Genomic DNA, 22,333 nt, shown 5'->3' on the forward strand with positions numbered 1-22,333 from the left:
CAAAAAAATCACAAAACACATTTTTCTGACCAAACTATAAAGTTTTTGTAATTTTTGCCCAAAACAATTATTATTGAGATTAACGAGCTCTATCTATCTACATAAAAAAAAATATAAAAAAACAAAGTTGGTCCCTAAGTCACTAAAATCATAGAATCGACCCACTGTGCGTCGGACGGATTTCTTTTGTTTGTTTTAAGTTTATTATAGACAAAAGCTTAGGTCTTTTATTTATCGATTGAGGCACTACGAAGTCTGCCGGGTCAGCTAGTTAAAAATATAAATAGTATATTGTATCTAGGAATTTGACTTCATCTAAATATTTTACAAGTAATATTATGTATATTAAAATGAATATTATTATTAAATCAGAATTTGGTCAACATTGTACATTAATATAAACAAGAAGTTAGTAATATTATTTATTTCTTATTGGTGCATAAAAACATCAGCTTTTTTACTTTTTCTACCGAAAGCCTGTTACGTCGGTCAGAAATGATTTTACCAGATTTTGAAAAAATCCTCTCACATGGTACTGAGGTGGCTAGTGGGTACACAACAGTTATAATATTATAATCCACGAACTGTTAGAAAGTCATTTCGATTCAAAAATCAAACTTTTATTTAAATATTGAAAAGTCCTTAGAAGATAATTAAATACCACCGCAAAAATATATTGTCATCATAATTTATTACGTAAAAACACTTAATTTAATTGTGGCAGTATTACATTTTGTGTAAAAAAAATTTAATTTATGAAATTGGTAAACAATGTCAATTACCGTACCTACTTTCGTTTTTCAAATCATCGTTTTAAAACCAACTAATTCAAAGGAAACAGAAAATAAAATTAAAATAATGAAAATAAAGCTCACCGATTTTATTCCAATAAATATAAAAATGCACTATTTTGCCTTGAGTAGAATCTTTAGTTGAATCAAGAAATGAAAGTTCAAACATTAAAAAGTAATGCATTTAAAAATTCCCACTAGCATCTTTGACATGTAAAAAGTTGAATTAAAAAATAGACCTTAGACTCATAATGATATGTACTTATTTTCATTGCTCATTGCATATGTAAACATGTAGTTTATCTCGCTTACTCTTAGCGCATGCAGTATTGTTATGAATGTGATAGACAGATATCCGCGAGACACGTACGGCGTATGCCAGTATATTTTCGAGTGATAGATACAACCCGACCGATGTGAGTTGGCTAATATTATGAATAGAGTGAATACGGAATATTAGCATATCAGAATTCGACGGATTACCGATACACGAATACAAGCTGTATTATGAATATCTTATTGAATACTAATATAGCGGACTCACCCTTATACATAATCAAACTTTTGTTTATAAAATGTAGGTAGTGTGTTGGTTTGATTAAAATTATATTATTAGTTCCTAGTATTTATTTTTCCTAAATAGACACTATAAATTTAATATATTGATTTTTAAAAGCATCATAGCCTAAATTTCGCTAAAGTTTCATTATAATCATAAATTCCCTACTAAATCTTAACAATAATTATGGTTGTTGACATTTAACTGATAAGACACTTGTTTTTAACAGTAATTAATTATTCAGTGATTTTGTTAAGTCACTTTTTATCAGTAAGTTACGTACATAAAGAGGGGCCTGGCGACAAACGTAATCTCTCAATTTATCTTGGTAAAACGAAGATAATATTGTACTGATTTAGTTCATTTTAATTACATATTATTATACCTAAATAATAGCTAAAAAGCGGTTGACTTTAAAAATGCATTATTTACGCTATCTTTATAGAAATAGGTGAGTTGTAAAAGGCATATTATGATTACTGATAGCCAATTAATTAAAGTGTTGTTTTGTAACTGTGTAATGTGTATATAAGTAAAACTAAAATTGAATTATTCTTAATCACGTGAAAAAGGATGAAATGTTTTCCTAACCTTTTTAACTGTAATGTTTAAGAGTGTAAATCAAAATTACTCTAGCTAGTAGTAACAAACAAATACCCATTTAGGCATGTGTATGTCTCTATTAAGAGTGAGCTTTGTAGCCTCTTAATTATAACAATTTAATTTTTTCGTTGAGTAACAAGTATTGTAAGTATTGCTCATTGATTATCTGGAAGAGACTGCTTAGATTCATAAGAGTGCCTTTTTGATTATAAATAAAAACTATATGTGAAAAAACATTGAAATTACAATTTTTTTTAAAAACTTAGTTAGCACTTCACTATATTATTAATGGCTATTTTTTTTAAATCTGACTGCCAGTTACTACTGTTCACATTATTAAACTTTTTAGTCCACTGACAACACTTCAGAACAATATAAGGTACAACCATGCACAAATCAAAGAGAAAGTTCAAAGAACACAGATCAGCAAAGTATTGATAGCAAACAGAGGGGAGATAGCATGTCGGGTCATGAGAACTGCAAAGAAATTGGGAGTCAGGACAGTGGCTGTTTATTCTGATGCCGACAGACATGCTATGCATGTTGAAATGGTATAATCTAATTATGTATTCAATATTGTTTTTCCAACATTTTAATGTGACGAAGACTAGAAAACTGCTCAAAACTACAATATGAAATTCATGAAAAATTGACCAAAGCAGGTATAACATTTTTCTTAAATTTTTCACAGGCGGATGAGGCTTACCACATTGGGCCTGCACCTTCCACACAAAGCTATCTAAATGCATCTAAAATTCTTGAAGTAGCTAAAAAGTCTAACAGTCAAGCTATACATCCAGGCTACGGATTTCTATCTGAAAATGTTGAATTCTGTGAAAAATGTGCTTCTGAAGATATTATATTCATTGGCCCACCACCTTCGGCTATTAGAGATATGGGTATCAAAAGGTAAAGTTAATGATAATGGATTTTAAAAACTACATTATTCTAGGTCTTCAATCTACCTCATGCAATTGTAGAACTTTTTTGTTGTGTAATATTAAGGAGTGAAATGCCATTTGTTTTAAGCAACATTTTTGCAACTTTACAGGAGAGACATTAAAAGTTTAAAATAAGGAAAAAATATCACAACAAAAAGACTTGTTCAGCTATTTGAATGTAGTAAACTTAATTAAAGTTCAACTAAAACATCGAATTTCTGATGCTAATACTGAATAAAACAGACCTTTAATTACAAAGATAGATAGATGTCTTGTATTAAGCGAAAAATAGCCTTTCACCTTCATCAATACAGATTTTCATCAATATAGAGATTGAGCCTCTGCCTGTTTAGTGTTAACCATAACCCAAGAACATTAAAATATTAGTGCTAAAACTCTTCTGTTAACATGAGGACAATATATATAATGATTGTTCACAAAATTGAAAAGGCAGTTGTTATATCTTCGAATTTGTTATATCTTCGTGCACTTCAAATAAAATGATGTGAAAATCTTACATCAATCAATGTGGAGCCAAGTTGACACTTGCATGTAAATTACTGTAATCTGAAACCACAGTACTGTTTACCCTGTATCTGTATAATAAAGAATTTTACAAAAATACACCATTAGTATTTAGGCTTCCCTGTAATTATAAATGTATATATTATAAAAATTGTTTTATAAAGTAACAAGAATTTACTTAATTTAAAAATTTGTATATTGTTCTTAACTAATTTGTGATTCTTGATTTTTTTAGTACGTCAAAAGCTATTATGTCAGCAGCCGGTGTACCCATTGTTAGAGGATACCATGGTGAAGATCAGAATATTGAGAGACTGAAAGTTGAAGCCCAAAGAATTGGTTTTCCTCTTATGATCAAGGCAGTCCGTGGGGGCGGAGGAAAGGTACAAAGCAATTTAATTCACCTTCAATGCGTATATATTTATTTTATGATTCTAATTAGAAATGGTGATTGATTTTTTTTAACCATCTAAGGTGAAATAAAATATTTCTACACTACACCATTCCAACAGTGGAATGAATTTGACAACAAATAAATTGATATAAAATATTAATAAAAAAATGTATGTAAACTTTCATTAATGTTGCTGGGGTTCAGGATAAATGAAACTTCTATCGAACTACAAATTAAACGTCTATTAAACACTCAGAACACTTAAGCAACACTTTAAAATTCTCAATTCAACACTTCCGGTTTGCTTAAGGTGATACGTTCGCTGTTTTGCTTCGAGTAGAACTGCTTACTAACTGGCTTCGTGTCATATCTGCAACGCTTTTATAGTCGATACGACAGCTCTACAATTATCGAGAACATTCCCGGCAAGACCAGCAGTTTCGATATGTGTTTCCTCTGTTTGATAACAGATGACCACGGAATAGATAAATAAGGTTGGAAAGGCCTTTGCTCTAATTTTGTATTAGAACCAGTGTCGCCGCTTCATCCCCACTATTTTAATTTCTACACATACACACTGTGATTACAAGTATTTCGCACACAACAATAACACCCACACATAAATCTCAGGACAGATATTCGTTCGCAAACTAGCACAAAACACCCGTAGGCATACACACTCACACACGCAAAAAGGCAATAAAAATGTTCATACACGCTAGTGCTTGATAAAATCGATATTCTTTATCGATAAATTATCTGATGAATGAATGGAGAAAATGAAACATGAAATAAATATTGAAAAAAAACCTATTTTACTTTTATTAATTACAAATAGTCACTGTCGCTGGAATAAAACGTATTTGTTAAGCAGTTGGCGCTTGCTATTAATTGCGAAAGATTTTTTCAAAACTAAGTGTATTCTGATTTTTTTTATGGTAAAATCATTTTCAGTATAATGTTTAGAGCAAATAGTACTCGTCTTTGTATCCAGTTTCCTCTACCTGTCACGTCAATCCATTGTTCCCTGGCGTTAGGTTCTTTAGGAAACCTAAAATTTTTAATTTACTGCTTAAGTCAAATGGCATTTTACTTAGATTTTAATACGTCTTAGACAATATAGTAAATACCCGTAAATGAGAGGTCTACATGTCCCTTTATATTATACCTTCACTTTAATTCAATTAAAATAATTCAATAATAATAATACATATTTATTTTACTCAAAATACGTCTCACTAAGAATATACTAGGTATCATTAATTAAATATAAAATAATGCAAAAATTATCCATGTCAAATGTAAATATAGTCGAGAATTCTGTCGATGATTTTATTTCACCACATGGTCACCTCACTATCGACAAACTGCACCACGGCCAATCAGGGCAAAGGCCGAAATTTCAAAGATTGAAGTGTAGAGAACGCAATGCATGTAGTACATTGGAAGCTGACTTGGTCATTGCGTTCATTGGGCGAGTACACATCGCGCAATGTATGCTATTTATAACTTGCTGCAATAATATTGTTAATGTTTGGAATTTCATAATGCTCAGTATATTTTTATGTTTTAGACAAATAATATTGTAATTAAATGGTAATTTCGACTTACCGATCGAAAGATATACCTCCTCGCTCTATACTTGAGGTCTGATTTTTTGTTTTACAAGTTATAATTGCACAACACGGCATTATAAAGCGGAGATCTGTTCGCCAAAGTAGTCCGAAGCGCACTAAACGCGGTGAATGAAAGAATCGGTCGTGTTATGTTTGTACAATCATAACTGTGGCACGCTTGCCCCGCCTACATTACCATTCCAACCTTATTTATCTATTCCGTGCAGATGACGTTACACTTCCCAAGCCTTCTCGATTTTACTACTTCTTTTGATATTTGTTTCTACTATTCGACGACAGATGGTGTTCCTCTTACAGGCGTAACAATAATAAATTAATAACCGATTCAAAAACCATAAAACTCAATACAAAATAACAAACAGTAATAACTCACACAAAGTGTTTTGCGACTTCCCCACAAATATTTTTCTTCTCAAATCTTTCATTTGTTTCCAGGGTATGAGAATCGCAATGACCGAATCTGATTTCCTTCCGCAACTTGAATCGGCGAAGAGAGAATCACTTAAATCATTCGGAGATGATAATATGCTGCTCGAACAATACATTACGGATCCAAGGCATGTGGAAGTCCAGGTGTGGTGATTATTTTTTTTTTTAAATGTCCATATCATCTATTTAATTCACCACACATTATACAAGTATTATATAAATTATTTTTAACTGTAAAAAAATTGTAAAACCATATTTTTTATTTCGTATCAGAGGCTAATGTAAAAAAAAACTCATTTCAGGTGTTCGCAGATATGCACGGAAATGCTGTTCATCTTTTTGAAAGAGATTGTTCAGTACAGAGACGACACCAGAAGATCATAGAAGAAGCTCCGGCAGTGAGTGTTTTTTTAAAATTCCAAATTCATTTAATCTCAAACCTAACTGAAGTCGTCGTGGCCTAAAGGATAACACGTCTGGTGCATTCATATCTAGCGATGCATCAGTGTTCGAATCCTGCAGGTGGGTACCGATTTTTCTAATGAAATACGTGCTTAACAAATGTTCACGATTGACTTCCACAGTGAAGGAATAACAACGTGTAATAAAAATCAAACCAGCAAAACTATAATTTGCGTAATTACTGATGGTAGGACCTCTTGTGAGTCCGCACGGGTCGGTACCACCACACTGCCTATTTCTGCCGTGAAGCAATAATGCGTTTCGGTTTGAAGGGTGGGGCAGCCGTTGTAACTATACGGAGATCTTAGAACTTATATCTCAAGGTGGGTGGCGCATTTACGTAATAGATGTCTATGGGCACCAGTAACCACTTAATACCAGGTGGGCTGTGAGCTCGTCCACCCATCTAAGCAATAAATAAAAAAAGACAAACTATCATCATAATATATATTCTGTCTTCCAGCCTGGGATTTCTGAAGAGACTCGTAGAGCGTTAGGTGAAGCCGCAGTTCGCGCCGCCAAGGCCGTGGGCTACGTAGGAGCCGGCACAGTAGAGTTCATCCTTCATAGAGTCACACACGAATTCCACTTCATGGAGATGAACACGCGTCTTCAAGTCGAACATCCAATCACGGAAATGATAACTGGTAATTAATTTAATTAAAATTGTTTTATCTTTAAATTAATTCAATTGATATACTAATGTATACCTGCAAAGGTTTTGGTTGAGAATAACATCACTCTGTCTATTCTATTGAATGTCATGAAGTGAATAAGCTGAAGCCTTTGAGTATTATATATGCATACATATAAGTTGTACATAAATACTAGAGGAGATCAAAACTTGTGTCTGAAGTGGAGAACTCTCTGGGGCGTGTCCACAAGCGGGGTAAACTGAATTCAGTTCAGTTCAACCCATTGAAGACACGGGCTTACGTGTTCACTGCGAAGGGCCCTTTTGTCATAGCTCCGCAATTTCAAGGAGTAGTACCTACCCCTGCAGCTTTCCTCGAGTATAGGGATTCTGGGGATCGATATTTCGAGCGATGTCAAATTTCGGAGTCATTTGGAAGGTAAAGCCGAATTAGCCTCTAAAATGTTAATTAAAAAAACGACAATTTACCCGAGAAAATTAAGTGTAACGAGTGACTTACCACTATAAGCACAGTCTTGCCGAATATGACTAACTCATTATTGCAGATGCAATTAGCCAATCACGCAAAGAAACTTATTTTTTGTGCCAAACGCATACGCATACGAATAAGGCCTATTTTGGATCTTTTATCAGTCAAGGGACTCCATGAAATACAATATGCAACTGCGACAATTTTTTTCATTGTACATATTATTATTATAACTTCAAAATATGTTTACTGGTGGTAGGACCTGTTGTGAGTCCGCGCGGGTAGGTACCACCGCCCTGCCTATTTCTGCCGTGAAGCAGTAATGCGTTTCGGTTTGAAGGGTGGGGTAGCCGTTGTAACTATACTGAGACCTTAGAACTTATATCTCAAGGTGGGTGGCGCATTTACGTTGTAGATGTCTATGGGCTCCAGTAACCACTTAACACCAGGTGGGCTGTGAGCTCGTCCACCCATCTAAGCAATAAAAAAAAATAACTCATTTAACTCACCGCATATGAAAAAGCGTGAGTACACAGGTACAAACAATCGGTTTTTATTATTAACGCACCGACGACCACTGTTGGACATAATATACATAGATACACACATGTAAACACATAATTAAGATTTCTAGGCATACAATTTTTTAACACGGTTAGGACCGTGTTAACAAACAAATAATAATCTAGGGATTATTACAAAAGTTGTAAAATCCTGTTTTGGTCTTATTCGTACGTATTTATAATACGGTATTTGGGGATCAATTTTGTTTTTGTGAAAACAATATCAAAATTCATTTGAAAAGTACGAAACAGCCAATGTGGGTACGTACTGGGAGTACTTGCTATCTCTTTTGCACGCAAGCACATTAATTACGGTGACGTCATTTTGCGAATCTTTTTTTTTGTTATTCGCCAACAACAGCACTGAGTCTTAAACATTCCCTTTTCAGGTACTGATTTAGTAGAATGGCAGCTCCGCGTGGCTGCCGGTGAGCCCCTACCCGTCACACAGGAAGACATCGTCCGGAACGGCCACGCGGTCGAGTGTAGGATATACGCAGAGGAGCCCGCGGCCGGCTTCCTGCCCAGAGCCGGTACACTGCACAGGTTAACGCAGCCTATCGCTGAAGAGTTTGTACGGGTGAGCCTATAAACTCTTATGACGTCACAATTTTGTCTGTTCGTCAACTTACCACGAGCAGTCATACGTTCCGAAGAGCTTTATGTCCCAAATCAGGTTGCGGTATTCACGTTGGAAGATCTCAGAAACGATTCACACAAACTGGACTGTGGTCTTGTTTTCATTAATCTTTTATTTTTATTGCTTAGATGGGTGGACGAGCAATAAATGCGCCATTCACCTTGAGATAAGTTTTAAGGTCTCAGTATAGTTACAACAGCTGCCCCACCCTTCAAACCGAAACGCATTACTGCTTCACGGCAAAAATAGGCAGGGTGGTGGTAAGTACCCGCGCGGACTCACAAGAGGTCCTACCACCAGTAAATATATGTCACATGCATATATCAATATGTCAATATCGATAAAGCTGATCATAGGTTCGCGAATCAATCGTTTGGGAATCGCAGTTCTGTCATATTCTAGATACCGTTTTCTAATTAAAATTTGTATATAAAATGGTTTTTATTCTTCGCAGCTCTTTAGACAAGTCTTAAAATTCAAGTACTTTTTGTATGCTTGTTTAATATTCAATTACTTCATTGTCATATTTCAACATTAATGTTAAAGTAATCTGTGTGTTTAGTGCGAGTTTTTTACCGTTCTCGATAGCGTAAAAGTTAGCTCATATTTGTATGGAATGGGATCGCTTGCGTACGTTTGCCGCTAGGGGCGCTGTTCCAACTGCATACAAAAATGGATTAACTTTTACGCTATCGATAACGTTATGAAACTCGCACTAAGCACACTGAATACACTACCGTTTTGATTTTACGTTCTTTATTGACATAAACATTCTGGAACTAATTAGGTGGAAACCGGGGTACGCAAAGGACAAGAAGTATCAGTGCACTATGATCCGATGATAGCGAAGCTGGTTGTGTGGGGACGCGATCGAACCGAGGCACTAGCGAAAACAAAGGCAAAACTTACCGAATATCAGGTGATTGAAAAATAAGATTCATATTAATAATTTATTATCTTATATGTACATGTTATATAAAAAAATATAGTTTAACATACTAGCCAATTAAAGACTGATGCAGAAAAACTTTACGCAGAAATGTGAAATTAAAACTAAATTTAGTTCTTAAATAAAATGTAATAAAATGTAGCATACTAGGTTGTTTTTTTTTTTTGATTAGTTGATTCTATAATATAAAAAAAGGTAAAGTCGGATTTATTATTAATTCAATAAAACATCATCGTAATCACAAATTGATTTGACGAACATTGGTTGTATCAAAAATGAAACTAGCTATAATTACACAACACTAAATTTTGTATTGTGTACCAATAACATAACTGACCACAGACAATAGTAATCTGTGCCACAGACAACTTCTACTAAAGCGTGACGTGTGACGTCATTGCCTCATCATCACTGAAGTAGGAAACCTATGGAAATGAAACGTCAACAAAAATTCGTGCCACTGTGATGTCATCTGGCCACAAAACATGGCGGTTTTAGTGCTGCCCAGAAGATTTTAATGTTAGTAGGTTTTATCGATAAACGTTCTTGGCTCATTTTATTTTAAATATTGTTGAGTGAATGTATTTGTAGAATTTATACTTTAATAGGAAGTAAGTATATTGTTATGTGCAAAGATGATGTGATTTAGATATTATGTGAAATCTAAGACGAGTTCGTGCTTCAAATTTGCCAAGTAAACGATATGACGATTTTTTAAATTTGCTACACTGATTTTATAAAGTTGTCGTTTTCCGCAAAACATAAAGATATGGCGTAGTACAGTGCCATCTGCCCATTTCTAGCATGCTGAATGTTATCGTATTTTGAGTACGTGTTTTTCTTAGACTATTACAATCTATTTTAATTGTTTTGCTGACTCTAAAGTCCGTAACACACTACCGCAGCGCACCTCAAGGAAGGCAGGCCGCACCATTTGAATCACTCTCACTTGAGAGTGATTCAAATTTTAAACTTATCAAGGGACCGCCTGATAAAAAAAAACACCTACAGAACATTTATTCGTTAATAAAATTACAAACGTCATTCCTTGTGACTTCCTCTCTAAAATCACTTAATTATTAAATATTTAACGAGTTGACAATAGTGTTTTACTCACTGCGGAATAAAACTATTTTATTTAAATAGTTCCGAAGAGATTTTGTCGGTAGCCTTTTTCCTGAAATATCTAAACAGAATGTCTAAATATGTTTTGATGACATATTTTAGAGGTATTTATGATTAGTGTCATGATCAATAGCTTCCGACCGAAAAATGGTGTCCGATTTTTCGGATGAGGGCTCCATAATGAATTTAAATATATATAGATAATAGTTTTGGGGCATCGACTTTCTTCAGATCCTATAAAATATGTTTTGATTATTATTTTTTTATGTTTTAAGCATGATAAAATAATTTTTTTTTATATAAGCAATCATATTAAATCGATATCAAAGTCAATAAATAATGTACAACCCAAAACAGACGGCCGAACTGACGTGACAATGACATTTGGCGCGCTAAACATGGCGGATTTTCGGCCTCATTAGACGGAGACGGAGACATTTACGTATATTCATGTTTCATTTTATGTACGCACTGAAATACTGTTATATTGTTTTCCTGCGAGTTAAAGTGCTGAGTAAGAACGAGATAGATATATGTTTATTTATGTGCCTTCAAAATGGGTGCTATTTATATAAGCAATTGTACGTATAGAACAATATGTCGTGTCCCTACTATATAGGTCTATGCTCATCATTGAATGTCAATTTATTTTTGACAATTTCAAACTAGCATTTTTATTGACAGGTAGCTGGTCTAGAAACAAACGTCAACTTCCTCCTGCGGCTGAGCGGCGCGAGCGCGTTCGTAGCGGGAGATGTTCACACAGCGTTCATACCGCAACACGAGGCCGAATTATTCCCGAAATCCGACACTGTGCTGAATGAGAACCGCGCTATTCAAGCTGCTTTGGGACACGTAAGCTTAATATTATAGCATGTGCGATAGTACTCTGGCTGCGTGAATAACGCTCGCCACGTTAAAGAGACCTCATTGCTCTAAGTTACTTACTGGTGGTAGGACCACTTGTGATTCCGCACGGCACGCAGCCAGCAGTAATGCGTTTCGGTTTGAAGGGTGGGTAGCCGTTGTCACTATACTCAGTATAGTGACAACGGCTGCCGCATACATCTCAGCGGTCGGCACTAAACCAATAAAGCAGAATTACTCCTGTGCCTACGTGAGCTCTTTTACGAAGTAACTATGTACAGGCGCTTAAATACCATGCTTATTTCGGCCTTGAAGGAGTAATGCGTTTCGGTTTGAAGGGTGCGGCAGCCGTTGTAATTATACTAGACCTTAGAACTTATATCGTTATAGATGTCTATAGGATCCAGTAACAACTTAAGACCAGATGGGCTGTTAGCTCGTCCGCCTATACAAGCAATAAAAAAAGTTAGAATTTAACCGAAAATATCCCACGAATTGTTTCACGTAACTCATTAAATGCAATTTCCATTGAAAGTTAATTTTCAGTTTCTTACGACTTGGGTACTTCAATCACGAGCGCGTGCAAATATCTACATCCCTTGTCTAATATGATAATGCCACACACAATATGTTTATAAAAATCATAATAATAAGAACATTTTCCCTATATATTAATCTTTTATTTGTAACGATTCTTATTTTATTTTTAATAATATATTCGTGAACATTAAGAGTACAATTTTAAAATTCCTTTTATTTTCACAGCTTCTGGTGTCACAAGCTCAACTAGCCACCAACGATAGCTGGAAAGGCATTTCTGTGCCGTCTACCGCTTTCAGACCGAACTACCGGTTACAGAAGACCGTGCCATTGAGATTTGATGAAAAAGGTGAGCAGGGACGATTTTGTTTGTCGTTACAACGCCGATAGATGGCGCTGATATTTTGTTCATGATTATAGGTTCGTTGGATGCCTTCCGTCCGCGCGTAGCTGGAATAGGCCCTTAGATGAAAAGAAGGAAGGCGGGAAAAGGATGCCTTTTCAACTGCAAAGAGACAGTCAAACCTAATTCTCACCAGTCCTGGCGAAACTGCATAGGTTTTCAGACGACCGATTGAAATCTCTTTGTCTTTTTCTATTTCCCTACCTAACCTATAGAGTAGCCTGGCTATTCTAATTATTCGCGGACCGGTAGTACAGCTTTTTTGACCACTGTGATGAACGACAAAGGGAATATCTTCCACAGAAAGGTGTTGTTAATGGGTAGACCGACAGTGCCATAGAGGGATTTTTGCGACTGTCGAATGTTGTTGTTCGAAACTCAAATATAATACATAATATATTAAAACTAATTCTGTAAAAAAAACTTTACCGCGACTCGGGTTTTAGTCATGTTCTACGTTGTAGATATCTATGAGCTCCGGTAACCATATAACACAACGCCGTGAGCCGCCGTTCATCCGTTTAAGCAATAAAAATAAAAATAAATCTAAACCTCAGGACGCCCGACAGAAGTTAAGACTCAAACTAATCTAAGTTGAACTATTTAATATTGTAATCGTTTAACTTGAGAAAATCTTAGGTTATTCATAATGAATAAACTTGTTTCAATTATTTTACATTAAACATGTGAATTTATGACCTGACTAGGTAACTATACCTGAGACCTTAGAACTTATGTCTCAAGGTGGGTGGCGCATTTACATTGTAGATGTCTATGGGCTCCAGTAACCACTCAACACCAGGTGGGCTGTGAGCTCGTCCACCCACCTAAGCAATAAATAAATAAAAAGTGTGTGTGTCCGCTCCGACGCACGACTGGAGTTTACTGGATATAAAAAATTAAACGAAACAATACGAGAAATAGTTCTATATTACGACAACACGATACACTACAGATTATTAACAAATTAACGAGACACAAAACAAACGACTAACAAATATATGAAAATACAATAATGAGAGAAACGCGCGATCAGTACGAGGCTTTGTGGCGGACTGCCCATGCCGGCGCAGCAGCCCGGCGCGCATTTCGTGTGACATGCGCATAACGCATTTCGTGTGACATGCTAGTACGATTTTGGTCCCCATAATTTTCATACCCCGGGCCTATATATGTAAATCGATTCTAAAGGAGTAAACTCCAAAAATAAATAAAAAGTGTGTGTGTCCGCTCCGACGCACGACTGGAGTTTACTGGATATAAAAAATTAAACGAAACAATACGAGAAATAGTTCTATATTACGACAACACGATACACTACAGATTATTAACAAATTAACGAGACACAAAACAAACGACTAACAAATATATGAAAATACAATAATGAGAGAAACGCGCGATCAGTACGAGGCTTTGTGGCGGACTGCCCATGCCGGCGCAGCAGCCCGGCGCGCATTTCGTGTGACATGCGCATAACGCATTTCGTGTGACATGCTAGTACGATTTTGGTCCCCATAATTTTCATACCCCGGGCCTATATATGTAAATCGATTCTAAAGGAGTAAACTCCAAAAAAAAAAACTTAAATTTTATGTATTAATATGATATGAAAATTGAAAAAGATATATAAATAATTAGGAGGTACGTACATTCTCAGTACCGCTGCCGTATGCGTGAGAGAAAGAGAAGTCAGACAGATTGGCGCCGTAACGCGTTACGTAACGAAGCGACTTACCCTCCCTTATGAAGTTATGTTATCACTTCAAGAACCCTCAATAATAAATCTACTCCGATGCTCTGCGGTGCATATGGGAATTCCGTTTCGTGCGGGCTCAAAACACGCACGTTGGGATCGATGCCATATACTCTGCGTCAACCCTGTCCCGCCGTCGCAATTTAACCCACTGAGTTTCTCGCCGGATCTTCTCAGTGGGTCGCGTTTCCGATTCGGTGGTAAATTCTGCGAAGCACGGCTCTTGCTAGGGTTCGTGTTAGCAACATTGTCAGGTTTGAGCCCCGTGAGCTCACCTACTAGTTAAGGTTACACTGATATGGTCTCTCTAGGCCAGCGGTTGGGGAACTTTTTTAATTATTACCCCAAAATATTTTTGTGTAAGTTGATATTACCCCATGGTGAAGAACAAAAAAAACGAAATCGCTTCTTTTTAGCATCTTTCATATTATAGCCCCCATGATAATTTTGAAAAGAAAACAATAACTAAAAATTTTATTTAAACATCATTTATTCAATTTATCAATGTAATACAAAACGGTAATAATAGTAATACATATATGTAATATACAGTTGAGGAAAAAAAATCGCCCCCACAGAAAATATAAGTAAATCATATTTTCTTGTTTTGAGTTTGAAATCACAACGATTCTAAAGAAGTTTCACTTTAATATATACTTTTTACTCACAAAAGTTTCATTTTTACCCCCCAAAATTTCATTTTACCCCATTTGGGGTAATTTATCTCGGTTCCCCGACCGCTGCTCTAGACCATCAGCATATGTAGGAAAAGCATATCCCATCCGCCGGGCTGGTGGGGATCCTGTACAAAGCCCATTACCTGGCCCATTACCAAAACTGTTTAATTCCAGAATTCACAGTCACTGTGCAGTACACGGACGTGCCTAATACGTATCGAGTACAAGTCGGCGAGGGCGAGTGGAGGAGCGTGGAAGCTTACCTCAGCAGTAACGAGAAAGGCCTACGATTAAACGCTTTGATCGATGACAAGATCAGCAACATTGGACTGCTGACGTACGAACAACAAGTTCACGTGTACGATGAGGTATTCTAATATTCTTACTTAAAAATTATAATAACGTCTTGCAATTTTTTTTTAATTGCCGTATAGGCAGACGAGTATACGGCCCACCTGATGGTGAGTGGTTACCGTCGATCATGGACGTCAGCAATGCCAAGGGCAGAGTCAATCCGCTGCCTACCGTTTAATACTCTCCACAAGCCTCGTTTGAAGAAGGACATGTCACAGCGCATGTTCCCGAAATAGAATCAAATCGAAATTCCAGTCTCTCCGACTTTAGAAACGTTTACTTCAAAACTAATAAATGTTTGAAATACTTACGGGCTTACATGTAGATATTTCACTATAATTAATTCCAATATAGCAATTATCCAAAAATAACCCCCAATCTTTAATGTGTGTTAAAAATTATAACTAAAGTGCTAAAACTAGTATTTATACTAAAGAAGGAACTGAGTCACCTTTTTTCCCTGGGGGGTTCGAGACCTGAAGCCCGAACAGAAAAATCTTTCATAAAATATAATATACTAGCGACCCGCCCTCGCTTCGCTTCGGAAACATGAAATTTTATTATTGATTATTTACGACATCACATTAGAAACCTCATAACAATATTTCTCCACTATTTAATGGATGTTATTATACATATAAACCTTCCTCTTCAATCACTCTATCTATTAAAAAAAACCGCATCAAAATCCGTTGCGTAGTTTTAAAGATTTAAGCATACATAGGGATATAGGGACAGAGAAAGGGACTTTGTTTTATACTATGTAATGATTGATTGAAGAGATAAAATACTTTTGCTCTTAAAGGAAGCACTGTAGATTGGACGCTATAGGTGTTATAGTAACCACGAAAAATGCTGTCATTTCTTTGCTACAGCTCGCTCTCTTTCCAGCATGAAATTACATCCTACTAATGTTATAAACGCGAAAGTTTTTAAGAATGTATGGATGTATGTTTGTTACTCATGTAAAAACTAATAATGGATTTTGATGAAACATTACAATAATATAGCTGACACATCAGAATAACACATAAGCTATAATTTATAAAGTTATAGTGTGAATTACCAAAAATATAACGATAAGTGTCAAGTTAGGAGGAAAAAAATCTGCCATCTTATTTTGATAATCAATAATAAATTACAGTTCCCGAAGCAAAGCGATGGCGGGTCGCTAGCTTACTATATTCCTTTACATATTTAATATTTGGTTTCGTTGATATTATTTAAGTGTGTGTATGAATGTATTTCTGGTCAGATTTTATAATCTTATAAAAATAATCAGTGTATCTAGTATGATTTGCAGATAAAAACTGACAGATTTTTTTTAACATCAAACGTAAATTTGTGGGCAACCATAAAATTTTTCGACAAGTGTGTATAGTACAAAAATTTCATAAAAATTTTGAAGCTGTTTAATAACTACCCAGACCTTCGATAGATAACGACCTACCGATGATAAATTATAACCATAACCCATATAATCTTGACCGCAACCTTGAGACAAGATAAAAAAATACCTCGGTCACACTTATCTATAGTTACTAGGGAAATAGCGATAATTCCAATAGTTATAGTTCAGCTCGAACCATATCAAATTTAATAAATTTTGCCTCAAAACGAATCGAGTTTGATGATTTAATGATGATTTTTAAGACAACCATATAAAATTCACGATAAAGTTCTAAAAATTCCATTACAAGATATACTATTTTGGTGTATCTTTATTTGCTCGGTTATCGCGGGAAAATGGTTCTTAAAGACATGCAAATAAGAGCCGAAACTGTCGACAGACAGGACAAACAGTTTTCGTGCTACCTCATCCGAAGTTCCAAGCGGTCAGCGGACTGGACCCAGCTGCGGCTGCGAACAGCGCGTCCTCTCCCACACCCGGAGTACTTGAACGTATACTAGTCAATAAGGGGGATAAGGTAAGAATTTTTGAAGCCATAGAGTACCGCTTTTTTTTTTCTACCTAAGGTGATAGATAGCCTTGAGAGGCTATTTCAGCGTAATCTTAACTAGTAGGTGAGCTCATGGGACTCAAACCGAAGTGATGCTAACACTGACCCTCGCAAGAGCAGAGCACCGGATCGGAAACGCGACCCACTGGAGAAGATCCGGCAAGAAACTCAGTGGGCAAAAGAGTACCGCTTGAATTCGACTAATGTATTGGAAAACACTATAATTGTTTTTTTTTTTTTAAATACCTCTGCTTTAAAATGGACTATAAAGTGTAAAATTTCTTTTCCGTGTTTCATGGGTTGCCATTCGATTCTGAGCTTTATTCATATAAAATAAGAAATAACAATAATTTAAGGAGTCTGCCCGTTATCTTATATCAACACGTCCGTAATACAAAAACGATGACGTCATCAATCTTGTCCATAGTTTTTTTATTTATATTGTTACAAATAGCCCTTTCTTAACCAATTTATATTTAGAATATCTGAAAATCAATTGTGTGTTTTCTATTATATAATCGTATTTAACTCACTTAATGATTAAAACCAAAAGAGGTATTACAGTATTCGAAATTCACATATTAATTTTAAGTGATGGTGTTTCAATGATCGACATTCGATAATAATACTGACATTTCAAGATTCAAATTCACTTTGCGTATTACGTTTTTTTTTTCATTGACATTTCAAGGAAAAGTGTGTTTATTTCACACAATGTAAATTAATAACACTCAAGTTTGTCAATACTAAACAATTAAATAAAGAAAATTAGTCGACAAAGAGTTCGACCCATGCATCAGCCCGCTGAGTTTCTCGCCGGATCTTCTCAGCGGGTCGCGATTCCGATCCGGTACTAGATTCATTCGCGAAGCAGCTGCTTTCGAGTTGTTAGGTCTCCTTCGGAGGCGCTCAGGCAGCTGTTAGCTAATCCCACCCCTCCTGGCTGAGCCTTTGCTCGCCCAGCTGTCCTGGTGAAATTGGAAAAGCCTCCGGGCCAACAGTAAACCTTCATACATACAAAAAAAAAAGTGGAGAAAATTGTACTTAGCTGTCTGTTTTTTTTTTATTGCTTAGATGGCTGGACGAGCTCACAGCCCACCTGGTGTTAAGTGGTTACTGGAACCCATAAACATCTACAACGTAAATGCGCCACCCACCTTGAGATATAAGTTCTAAGGTCTCAAGTATAGTTACGACGGCTGCCCCACCCTTTAAACCGAAACGCATTAGTGCTTCACGGCAGAAATAGGTAAAGTGGTGGTACCTACCCGCGTGGACTCACAAGAGGTCCTACCACCAGTAAAAGAGTTTTTGCCTGTTTGTGTATAAATCATGATGTCTATGGACTACGATACTATGAATATATTCTAGGTGGTGAAGGGCCAGCCTCTGTTCGTGGTGATAGCAATGAAAATGGAGTATGTAGTACGTTCGCCCCGAAATGGCGTGGTGGAAGCCGTGGCACCCTTCAAACAGGGTGATGCCGTTGGCAAGGGAACCCAAGTTGTTATGCTAGAAGACCAAAGCTAATAATCTAATAATGACGCTATCTTATATGTTCCTACATGATTTGATGATAAATCAAACTCCGGTGCTATACTTTAAGTGTTCATGAATTCCAAAGCTTACAAAGGTAAGGGTAGTAGAACGTTTTTTATATTTTGTAAGAGAAAATGTTTTTTTTTTGTTTTTCAATAAAAATCACATAAAATATTGTTATTAATTTATTAGTTCCAAACTCTGCATGTTTATTTGCTGATTCGTATACCCAAAATCAACCGTAGCGGCCATATTATAAATAATTTGAATTTGGTTCCAAGGCTCAATAATCAAAACCTTTATTAAACTCAACTCACAAAGTACGCCTCGGTGTCACAAAATATTTTGTTTTTTTAGTTTACATATACCTATATACCTATGGATAAATTTATGGAAACGTAAAAAAAAGTTTTGTGTAAAATAATATTATCAATCTACACGGTTTGAAATGGTTTAAAGCCAACGGTTGTGGTTGTGAGGTTCTCGTGATAGCCGTGGCCTCTGTATCATCGTTATGTAGCAGTGAGTCGGTCACACATTTGACAAAACATTTGTTTGTTTTTTTTTGTGTGAAGAAATATTTCGGATTCTGGAATCTTAGTTTCAGCTTAAAACAAAATTACAGTGACACAGTCTATGATTCTCGCTACACATACCGCACGCTCTCTCTTTGGCCGATCTAGATGTGACAAGGTGAAATTCATTTTTGTTTGAAATATATTTTTTGTATTTGGATACGAAATTTCATAAAATCTAAACACCTCGATCTTCACATATCTCGATGTCAGCTTTCATAATATCTGGGTCTAATTTCTGTACTAGCATACGGATTATAAATAAATGAAGTCAAATCTTTTGCCTGTATTTAAATAATTGATATTGGGAAACTTTTAGAAAAAGTAAATTGATACCCTATATTGTAACGACAGTACAAATTATTTTATTCATTGAATCCGTTATTATTTATTTAAAACAAAAACGATATATTTAATGTAATATAAATTTTATAAAGTGGTTGTAAATAAATATTTGGAAATAATCAATTTGTTTCTTTGCGAAAGTAATAATTAGGTTAGGACAATAAATTCATTTTCAAACTTCCCCATTACCTTCATCGTTTCATTAAAAAACCTTACCTTTAATAGTACTATTGTTTTTATTTCATCACACTTTTTAACACCGTACATAACATAGTATGAGACAATAGAACTAGTTAAATGATTTTGTTGCGTAACAGTTGGTACGCAACAAGCTAGTCCGAATTCATTAGGTATTCGAAATATTTTAATACAAAGAATTCATAATATATCATAAATATCAATGCCCATTAAATAAAATGAAACAGATTTTCAGTGCCTTTTCTAAGGGGGGCGTAGCTCAGATGGTAGAGCGCTCGCTTAGCATGCGAGAGGTACCGGGATCGATACCCGGCGCCTCCAGCCTTTTTTAAATCTGATCAGATCTTACTTTCGAAAAAAAGATCCTATCTTAATTACCTGGTTATGCGTTAGAAAATTAATTGCTTTTATTAACAAATGTAGCATATGCACATAGAGTAATACGAGTAAAGCACTGTTATTAGGTATAGTATTAAAATATTTTATGTATAAAGCAGTCCTATTATCGAAAACACCTATTTCTAAACATTATTATTTATTTATTGAATGTTTCGAAATAGCTTGCAACGTTTTTTTTCCTTATCAGGTAACGACAGAGTTGCTACAAATCTAAATGATTGTGAATTACGTCATAATAATGTTTTTATGCGGTTTTTTTTAGTTGTGTTGCGGTGTCTTCCCATAAGTTTTATCTTCTGCGGTTTTTATTCCGATACCATACTTGCTTTGTGATATTTTCAATCAAGGTCGCCGGTCGTGCCTATTGTAATTGCAATCGCGGTATCACCGGTGCAAACACAATATTATGTGCGGTGCAGGAACCTTTGAAACGACAATTTGTTGACTTGTTATCTTAAATGTTTATGTAGGTCGTGCGGCGAATTTATTAATAAAACTGGTTTTCAATTTCCAAATTCTCACGCGACGCCGATCTTGGTATCGCACGCTAACGACCTCATTAATAGATATCTAAAGATATTTTGCTTACACTATTTATTATACATATTATAAAATTGTTATCGAAACAATAATGTTTTACCTTTTTTTTCTAAATGCTTTTGCATACACAAAAGAGAATCACTATTTTCACAATTTTAAAAATAAAATATATATGACTACTATCATTTGTAAATTAATTACATGAAGAAACTTAGTAACCATAAAAAAATCTATTCTGTGAACAATACAAGTCTATCAACGTATCCAAAGTCATAGAACTCGATGTAAATACCTACACAGTAAGTATGTAAGCGTTGCACTTGTTCAAACCTCTTTGTTATAAAAGTAAATTGTATTGAACTGCCGCTATTATTGTCGATAAGCGCTGCCCTTCGTACCTGCTAAAGGTCCGTCCGCCCAATAACTTTTTTTTTGATTTGTCGACATTCCAGGCACAGCTGATCAGAACAAAAAGTCATGGTTAATTTCACTAGACGCCCTTATTTCGAAAAACGTGAAGCTGAAGATAAGCGAATAAGCTATACATACACTAAACCTTTTTAATACGCTTTTATTAGCTTCAGACGTATGTATGTTAGTGTGTAACGGAATCTTTGAACATTATTTTGACCCCCTTCAAAACGTCGGATTAACTAGAAATTTGGTATACTTATTAAGGACCGATGACAATTCTATATTTAAAAAAAAATTGAAAAAAATATATTGAAAAATTAAAATTCAGCTAAAAAATGAAAAATAAATAATAGTTTAAAAAAAAACTAACAAAATACGCTTTTATAGAAAACCCTATTTTTTACAATAAAATCATTTTTTCTTACACTATTTTTAATTCAAATTTATTAAAATTTACTTTCTATTTTTTAGTTGGATTTTCTATAAAAGCATATTTTGTTAGTTTTTTTAAACTATTATTTATTATATTATACATTCAAAAACACTGCAAAATTTAAAAAAAATGTCCCTTCCGTACCATAATTTGATATAGTGTTGTATATTTGTCTAGATATGTTTTAGGAGATAGCATGGTGTTTAATAGTTTGAAATATAAAGTGGTAATGTTTTTAATTTTATAATTTTAGAATAAATAGAAGCAGGAGGGGTTGTATTTGCTAATAACTCCTCGAGAACATCTCAAGGCCTGCTACGTCGCGAATGAATCTACCAACAATTCTGAATCGCGATCTACTAAGAAGACCCGATGAGAAATTTACTTTAAAGGGAGCCAAGGATTCATTGACTTTAAGTTTATACACATAAAGTGCAGGCGTCGATACGCTGACACACATCCCCGATATGTTATTAGCCAGCTAAAAGATAACAAGAACAGAATGATAAATAATTATTGCTAATGATTATTGACACAAAACTTATGCATGTCAACTCTCCCATGACGGGGGATATAGAAAATAAACGAACGAA

The 22,333-nt window shown here is 35.1% G+C and overlaps 1 protein-coding gene and 1 non-coding gene across 2 annotated transcripts; both read left to right on the forward strand.

The window, feature by feature from the left end:
* The first annotated feature begins 1,348 nt into the window (after positions 1 to 1,348).
* Positions 1,349 to 19,875, forward strand: Mccc1 (Methylcrotonoyl-CoA carboxylase 1). The gene is made up of 14 exons (XM_028181072.2): positions 1,349 to 1,801; positions 2,303 to 2,504; positions 2,645 to 2,862; positions 3,655 to 3,802; positions 5,886 to 6,023; positions 6,182 to 6,277; positions 6,805 to 6,988; positions 8,418 to 8,608; positions 9,456 to 9,587; positions 11,427 to 11,597; positions 12,375 to 12,498; positions 15,157 to 15,350; positions 17,127 to 17,264; positions 18,669 to 19,875. Exons 1-14 carry the CDS (start codon positions 1,770 to 1,772, stop codon positions 18,825 to 18,827), a joined length of 2,127 nt encoding a protein of 708 aa, XP_028036873.2. The 5' UTR covers positions 1,349 to 1,769; the 3' UTR covers positions 18,828 to 19,875.
* Positions 19,876 to 20,202: 327 nt separating this feature from the next.
* TRNAA-AGC (transfer RNA alanine (anticodon AGC)) lies at positions 20,203 to 20,275 on the forward strand. Its single transcript has one exon. It is a non-coding gene; the product is annotated as a tRNA-Ala (tRNA).
* Positions 20,276 to 22,333: the final 2,058 nt, after the last annotated feature.

The sequence above is a fragment of the Bombyx mandarina genome, chromosome 15, assembly GCF_030267445.1.
Source record: "Bombyx mandarina strain Sakado chromosome 15, ASM3026744v2".
NCBI classification, from domain to species: Eukaryota; Metazoa; Arthropoda; class Insecta; order Lepidoptera; family Bombycidae; genus Bombyx; species Bombyx mandarina.